This window comes from Vicia villosa, linkage group LG2, assembly GCF_029867415.1.
Source record: "Vicia villosa cultivar HV-30 ecotype Madison, WI linkage group LG2, Vvil1.0, whole genome shotgun sequence".
Taxonomy (NCBI): Eukaryota; Viridiplantae; Streptophyta; class Magnoliopsida; order Fabales; family Fabaceae; genus Vicia; species Vicia villosa.
This window is the reverse complement of record NC_081181.1, coordinates 225,605,403-225,614,104: the sequence shown is the minus strand read 5'-3', so window position 1 is coordinate 225,614,104 and position 8,702 is coordinate 225,605,403. Positions and strand designations below refer to the sequence as shown.

Below are 8,702 nucleotides of genomic sequence, written 5' to 3'. Positions count from 1 at the left end.
TGCTTAAAAAATAGAGAGTTTCTTACCCCATCCCTTGGGTTCTTAGACACCATGTGCGCTTCCAAAAATATCCTTCAATTTTTAGAAATGTATCTCCGGACACACCTTTTTTTACTTAGGATAGACATGTTCCGTAGATGTAACTCAAAAAAAAAAAACCAAATTTTGACAAAAAAATACTCCTGATGTTCCTACATCTCACGTTGTAATAAATATTGATCTTTATACCTTCTAAATTTATCTCCTTTCTTGAAAACAAGTCACATATATATATTTGAAAGTTAAGGTCATAGCATGAGGATCTTACTTCCTACATCTCACGTTGTAATAAATATTGATCTTTATACCTTCTAAATTTATCTCCTTTCTTGAAAACAATGGAGCTAGCTCATTTCTTGTATTCATTTTCATCTATACACATACTTTTCTTGGTAAGCTGCGTTGTGCTTTGGTTTTGCCTATTATACATTTTCTTTGTAGTACCACCAATTTTTATGACTCTCTCTGGTGCCTTGCATAGAATAATATTCGTTTTGGCTTCTAAAAGAATCATAAAGGTTTTGTGGCCAAATGACTCTTTGGTTGAAGTTCTTTGGGAGCTAGAGATAACTGCCTCTAGCTTTGTCTAACTCATTTAGCACCAAAATCACTTAACCATGAAGTTGGGCAAATTTGCATCATTAACACTGCATGAAGAGAGTACAACACAGAATATAGTAAAAAAGACTTATGTGTATTAATGTACTAATATGATATGATGTAAACTTACATAAAGGTATAAAATGTGGTAACAGGATGTACAAATTAAATATAAGAGCACAATTTCATATATCTGATATACAACAACATATAGATATAGAGCATCATTGTGGAGAGTCAAAGATTGGCCATTGACTTCACCTTGTCCATAAAACTCAACAGGTTCAGTACATCCAAGATAAATCTTGCCTGAAAGACACAAACTTTGCAACTCCTTGGATACCTCTTTCAGAAACTTGAGGACAATCTTCCATTCCCAAGAAATCCAACTTGAATGATCCAACAAGAGGGTTTAATCCATCATTTGAGATTCCCAAACATTTGCATAACCGTAAACTACACAATCGGGGAAATTGACTCACAAGCTGTAGTCCCTCATCGGTAATCTCTTGGCATCTCACGAGTTCGAGTGATTCAAGATTTTCTGCAGTGCAGAGCGCTTCCATTCCAACATCGTTGAAGGAATAAACGTGATCGAGGGCAAGGTTCCGAATCGGGCACTTTTGAATCAAGCAAAGTATTCCACTCAATGTGAATGAGGAGGATGAGGGAAACTCCCCATCAGAAAAAGATATGCTCACTGATTCAAGCTTTGAGCAGTTTTGAGCCAAGGCTTTCAGACTCTCGTCTGTTAATCTCAAAGGATTATTCACCAAGGATGGAAGAGAAAAATCAGATGGAACTCTAAATGAAACCGATCGAAGGTCACTCGATTTTTGAGATAAACAAATTATGTCAACGTCCCTTACACCAACACACATGTCAAGGTGAATTTTTTCCAAGTTCTTGCACTTGCCTAACACGCAAGCAAGCCCTCTACCGGGGCTTATGATGCAATTCACCAAACTAAGTTCCACCATGTTTTCACAAGCAACATGCTGCTTTTGCCATCTATCTACCGACAATCGATCATAAACTTTCATATATCGGTAATTCGCATCCACTTCAAACTGCAACCTCTTAAGTTTTCCCCAACCAGAGCCAAGCTTAATCAAATCACCTTCACCAATAGCTCTACAATTCCTAATAGACAGATCCTCAAGCATTCCGACTTTTCCAAGGTATTCAAGCCACTCCACACTACTCACATTGAGACACCTAATAAGATGAAGCCTCAAAAGATTCTTGCAACCAACAACTAGAGACAATACTCCACAACCCGTTATCCTCGGAGTAAAATTCAACCTCAACGACGACAACTCGGAAGAAGACGCCAAGTGACGAAGACCGACATCAGTGATAAAAGTACAATAACTTAACGAAACATCACGTAGTAAAGGACAACGATTCGCAAGAATGAAAAGACCGTTATCATCCAACTGTTTCCCTAATTTCGACATCCAACCGGAATACGTGATCTCTACTTTAGACAAATTTTGAAACCTAATACACAAACATGTTAATGCATCATTTGCAGGATCCATTCCACAACCAACCTTAAGAGAATGTCTCTGTGCATTGTCTAAATAGTAAAGCCTTTTACAAACTAAGGAAACATTGTTCCTGTCACTAGTTTTCTTTATCCTACTCAATATTTCCCATACTATATGCTCTGGTATGTTATCCATCAAACTATTTGTTTTTCCTCTGCAAAAACAAATAGTAACATAAAATTCTCATCAGACACAAAAAAAAATCATGTTTTTTTTTTTAATAATCCAACATAGGATATAGTAGCTAATTTGTCTAATAACCTAAACAATTTCCAAAACAAAAACAAAAACACACAAACAAAGAGCATGTAATTCAATGAATAAATAATTCAGATCTGACAGAAATTTTGAAAATGGTTAATTTATTTGGGATTGTAAAACTAACTTACATAGTAATTGAATTGTATGGTGTAAAATTGAAATTGAGAGACAGTATCTTGAAATTGAGAAGAATGAATGAAATCTATTACCTTGTTTATAGGATGAATCAGAATGCTGTAATGTTTCGCCAAAGAACGAAACTAATCTAAAATTTTGATTAAAATGCTAAAATTCTTCAATGGGCCTTTTGGCCCAAAAAATCATCCCATTCTTTGGGCCTATTTGATTCTTTAAAAAATTATTTTTTACATCTAATTTAAGAAAAATATTAGTACGTGTTCTTAGGTACATATTAAGAAACTCAATGTAAAAATATTATTCTTAACAGTCGTAAATAAAATGGAAAACTTATTTTTTTGTAGGTGTAGAATATTTTCAAATTGACATTGTAAAAAAATCCGACTCTATAATGTCAACTTGATCCCTCTATATAGCTATTTTTGTGAATATGAGATTGATCTCAGGTTAAGGAATTTATGAAGGCTTATAAGTTATATGAGACTAGATTCGGAGTTTTTAGAAATAACAACCTTAAAGTGGAAGTGGACCATTGAATTTATATTTTTTAGGGAGGAGTGGTCCATTTTCCTTACTCTTTCTCTACACAACCTACGACCAAGACGCGACACCTTCGACGTTTTTTAACTTTGGGCGAGTGATACGTGTCATGGAAGATATCATCGCGTCGCCCCTAGTGGGTCTTTACAAATACATCACTACACAGTCCTTTAAGCATGTCTGATGAGACTCTAAGTCGAGTCCCTCAAGCGAGGCGTTTAGATGAGCGTGTCTGATGAGACTCTTAGTCGAGTCCCTTAGGCGAAGAGTTTATATAAGTATGTCTGATGAGACTCTTAGTCAAGTCCCTCAAGTGAGGCGTTTAGATGAGTCGTCTGATGAGACACCTTAGTCCCTCGGGCAACGCGTTTAGAAGAATCTATCTAATGAGACTCTTAGTCCCTCAGGCAAGGCGTTTAGATGAGGCTAATTGTTAAGACTCTTGGTCGAGTCCCTCAGGTGAGGCATTCATATAATGTGACCCCCTCCCCACACACGTTATAACCCATTCATATTTCCCTTGAAGGCAACAAGGATCTTCATGGGAAGTCTCGCAATTATGTATTGTCTTAATAGGCGGCAAGAATCTTCCTATGAAACTCAAACATTCATTTATTTCCTTAAGAGGCTGAAAGGATCTTCCTGTGGAAGTCCAACAATCATGTATTGCCTTAAGAGGCAACAAGGATCTTCCTGCAGAAGTCCATCACACTTGTATTTCCTTAAGAGGCGGTAAGGGTCTTCTAGTGGAAGTCAAACATTCATGTATTTCCTTAAGAGGCGGAAATTAAGGATCTTTCTACGGAAGTCCAACACACTTGTAATGCCTTAAGAGGAAACAAAGGTCTTCCTCTAGAAGTTTAGAACACTTGTATTGCCTTAAGAGGTGACAAGGATCTCCGTGTATAACTTCAACATTCATATATTGCCTTAAGAGGCGGCATGGATCTTCCTGCAGATGTCCAACACATTTTTATTGCCTTAAGAGGCAACAAAGATCTTCCCGTGAAAGTCCAAAATTCATGTATTTCCTTCAGATGCGGCAAGGGTCTTCCTACAAAAGTCCTACACACTTTTATTACCTTAAGAGGCGGTAAAGGTCTTCCAGTGAAAGTCCAATATTCATGTACTTCCTTAAGAGGCGACAAAGATATTCCTATGAAAATCAAGTATACTTAATGATGAAACAAAATATTCTTTTTGCACATAAATATTTATAAATTCATACATGCGTGGGCAACACTTCCATAACAATTTGCAATTAACTTAACTATAATAATATTTTAAGCGGGAATGTAATACGGTGAACTGACTTTTTATCGAAATGTAGCGGTGAGCAAGAGTCGCCACCGACTTTTATTTTATCCAATTTGGAAAGGCAAAAAGAACAGGAAAGACCTTTGAAAGATTTTGAGTTCGGGGGTAGGTTATACAAAGGGAAGGTGTAAGGAACCCTTTGCATCCATGGTTATCCATGGGCTCTTAATTGCTTAGCTCACTTGTTTATTTGAATTGTTTGAAAAGTGTCGTGTGTGAATAGTAAAAGATTTTGTTAAGGACTTTAGCTTGTAAATAAGCGTAGCCTTGTTTTGAAATTGTTTTGAAATAGGAGGTGTGAAAAGTATTTGATTTCTGAATTGATTTGAGCAAGCAATTAAGAACTACCTACCCTAAGTTTGTCTTTCATGTTCTTTAAGTCTTTCGTTTGAAAGGGTCTATCCATACCATGAGAGGGCAGGAAGTCTTTCAATTGGATGTGCGGGTCATCGAAGGGTCATCGAGAATAATCGTTCGCCATAAGACTGTCCCTACCATAAAGAGGGAAGGTAGTCTAAGGGAAGGATATAATAGTCATTAAGGCAACAGTAAGGATACCTTAGCATTCGAAGGGACTATCACCATTTAATCGAGGTACGAGATCATATTTATCGTAGGCAACTCGAAGGGACCATGATCTTTTATCGGAGGGACATGGTGATTTTGAATCGAAGGCAGTAAGCTAAGGTATCCCTATATTCGAAGGGACTTGACTATTTGATCGAAATCAAAAGCAACAGACAACAAGAGGGGTACCCTAAAGGTGAGTGTGTGCAGCAATCAGGTGGTTAATTCCGATATTTTTATCTTGTAATTAGTTATCTACTTCTGTTGAAGGCTTGCACTCCCTAAGATTACTAACCACGCAGTTAATATATTTACAGAAAATAACTTGCGGGAAGTAAATATCCTACGCTATTACAAGGCTTCGGGATTAGGGGGGTACATAACCAAAAATCGGGGAATGCGGAAAGTAAAGTACAGAAAATAAAAGGTCCTAATTACTATTACATCAAAAAAATGAATAATTGCGACCTATACACCTTCTAGAATTTAAATAACAAAATTTAAATAAATAAAATAAATAAATAAGAATGAAGGTAGAATTGAATAAAGGCAAAATTTAAGTGGCGGTAATTAAATAATTAAGGCAAAAATTAAAAGGCAGAAATATTAAACAGAAACATTCGACAATCACAGAATATGAGATGAGCAGAGAATTTGCGCGTAAAAATGAATTTAGAAAAATCAGGGTTAAAAGCCTTATGGCTAAAAAGCTAAGGGTAAAATCCTAGTTGACGGACAACACCTACCAAATATGTGACTTAGGGTTAGGGGCAAATGTTGATGATAAAACCTAAAACTAACAATTATTATTAAAACCTAAAATAATTAGCCTAAAATTAATTAATTAAGATTATTAAACCTAAAATTATTAGCTTAAAATTAATTAACCTAATTTCTAAATTAAAGTTAACTAATTAAAGAAACTAATTCTAATTACTAATTATCTTAACCTAACTAACTAATTAGTTAATTTAAGAGAAAAAAAATTAAATTAGTTATTATGCTAATCCTAGTTAATCATAAAAATCTAATTATTAGTTACCTAACCTAATATTTTAAATTAACAAAACAAAACTAAAAAAAAAACAAAACATAAAAAAAGATGAAAGAGAGAAAAAAAAGAAAAGAAACCTGGGGCGTTGGATCAGGTGTGGTTGAGTTCCTGCAGGTGCATGGTGGGATGGCGCTCCTGGGTGCGTTGGATATGGCTTCGTATTGATCCAGCGATTAGGATTTGAAGACGCATCGTAGTCTTGCGTGGACAAGCTGCGCTGGATCTGTGAGAAAAACCTTGTAAAAATTAAACGTCGCTGCAGAGGTTCGAACTCAAGTCTGGAACCTCAATTCTCACATCTTTTCCCAAAGGTGCTGCTAATACATGCTGTTAATAAACAATCAAAAAAATAATAAATATAAAACATAAAGCCAAAAGGGAGATTCAAACAGTCAACGCGTGGGCCCCAATATTGTTCTGGTAGGCCAATCAGGTATGGAGAGAGGGCTTTGACTGTTTGACCAGCAAATCTGGATATGCACGCGTGGAAGAGAGGAAAAGCCTGCATTGACTGGCCAATACCAAGACGGCTAAGTGGCCTGCGTGGAATCCAAGGGCCCCATGCGCTACTGTTCATCATCATCCCCATGTTACCTGCGGAAACTGCTGCAGCCTTAGCTGCAGAATCACCTGCGGATTTCCATAAATCCGAAGCTCCTCATGGCCACGATTTCTACCCTGCAAAACAACGCGAATAAACAGGAAAAAAGAACCCTATTCCCCTAAATCGGACCTCCTGAGTCCACTGGTGATGTTAGTTTTGGCTAATACGGTCTGGATATGGGGATCCGAAGGACATCTTCTCCGAGCCCTAGCCATGGTAGTTTTTGATTCATGCGTGAAAGCTTCAACATGGTGGTTCCAGTACCCTCTTAACTTCATGCTGAACTAAAATACACCATTAGTATGGACCAAAACACGATAACATGCAAAGTATGAGAATCCAAACTTGAACGAAGATGGTGAATATGATGTGAACATTCAGAGTGTTATAACGCTTACTTGTTGACACATACTTAACCTTTGATATCTCTGGAGCAAGATAGTATGATTTGTTCACTTGGAGAACGGCTGGAAACCGTTATTTACCCGTGCCCTAGTTTCTTCAGATTTGGAAGTTTGGTTATGGTGGCTAGGGCTGCAATTTTCGTTCAATCTCCTCCCCTTATGGCTGCAGACTTTAGGTGTATATATAGGGAATGGATTTAGGGTTATAATATTGCTTGAGAATCAAGTTGATTGGTAAGAGAATAAATTGAAAAAGATTTTGTACAAAATCTTTCTAAGCTTGGCCTTTCTTGCTCCACAAGTATCTCTCACGTTTTTCTTTGATTAAATATGAATATTATGCTCAATATTTGATTGGAAAATCAACCAAAATCATATCTTTCATATTTTTATTATTTTATTTAATTAAATCATGAATAAAATGAATTGAATCCATGAAATAATAAATAAAATAATAAAAAAATTGAAATATACTTTTATAGGGCGTGGATGGGCTTTGGATAAAGATTAGATAAAAAGAATTCAAGCCCATTTAGAAAAAAGTGCATTTTGGGCAATATCTCTCTTTGTACATCCCTTGAAATTTAGTGAACTTGTGCATCTTGCCATCTCTTCATACTTTAACATTTTTCCATGTTTTTGGACTTTTTGGAAAGCTTGAAGAGTCCTCTAATCAACCCTTTTTGTTTCATCTCAAGTGAGTCTACCATGTTCAAGTTATGAGCTTTGAGAAAAAACGACTTTTTGCGATCCTTTAGAAGGACCTGTAATGTTTGGACTCATGTCTCTCAAATGAAGCATTTTTGGCCTTGGCATGTTAGAGACAAAATTGTAGAGAATTCAATTTCCTTCAAATTGAGCTTGGGATGGGAAATTTCTGATGTTCCATGAGGGAGTTACGGCTGGTCAAAGTTCAGTTGACTTTTCCCTTAAAAACCCTAATTTAGAAACTCAGGTTCTTGATGATTCTGGAGCTTTTCTTGATGAATCATGATCAATACTTGATCAAATGATGAATGATACTCCATAATGAGGATGTTGGCCAAAAATCATAAGTTTTGACTGTACTTTGACCATAGTTTGACTTTTAGGTCAACCAGTCGATTGTTGATCATTTGGGTCATTGAGTAAGCAATCTTTTGAATCAGAGCTTGAAACTTGGCATGAGGATCATTTGAATCATATGAGAGGCCATGGAGTCCAGTGGAGGTATTAGAACCTGACTTTTCCTTGAGAAAGGCGAAACCCTAGTTGAAGGGTTATTGTCTGGGAGAGTGCATATTCAATCAAGTATTGCGACTCTGATATTCAAATGAGCTTAAGTATAAAATTGTAGTGGGCAAATTTTGGGGTATGACAGCTGCCCCTGTTCAATTATCTTGAACCTGAAGATGTAGAGTTGTTTGTATGCCAGTCGGTATCTGAAGGTGGAAGATGATTGAACACTAGAATACCCAGAAATTTGCCCTAACTGAAGTAGGGACTCTTGTCGGAGATGGGCTTAAAGATGCCATCCAGGCCTTGAGAGAAAGTTTATTGGAGATGGTCTTAAAGATGCCATCCCATTTGATAGTTTTGAGAGTCAGAATACGTCATACGTTGGACCGTTTCTGAGAGATTGACTT

At 36.6% G+C, this 8,702-nt stretch overlaps 1 protein-coding gene across 2 annotated transcripts; it reads right to left on the bottom strand.

Annotated features, from left to right (window-relative positions):
- Positions 1 to 707: 707 nt before the first annotated feature.
- LOC131648367 (F-box/LRR-repeat protein 14) lies at positions 708 to 2,775 on the bottom strand. 2 transcript variants are annotated; one of them, XM_058918130.1, is made up of 2 exons: positions 2,663 to 2,775; positions 708 to 2,346 (listed from the first exon to the last, which is right to left on the bottom strand). In XM_058918130.1, the coding sequence occupies exon 2, from the start codon at positions 2,325 to 2,327 to the stop codon at positions 924 to 926; it is 1,404 nt and encodes a 467-aa protein (XP_058774113.1). In that variant the 5' UTR covers positions 2,328 to 2,346; positions 2,663 to 2,775; the 3' UTR covers positions 708 to 923. The 2 variants fall into 2 exon arrangements, with proteins under 2 accessions (XP_058774113.1, XP_058774114.1); XM_058918131.1 differs by having other exon boundaries at positions 2,582 to 2,698.
- Positions 2,776 to 8,702: the final 5,927 nt, after the last annotated feature.

Coding starts and splice junctions, on each gene's coding strand:
- LOC131648367 (XM_058918130.1), bottom strand. CDS start 2,327: ATGGATAACATACCAGAGCATATAGTATGGGAAATATTGAGTAGGATA.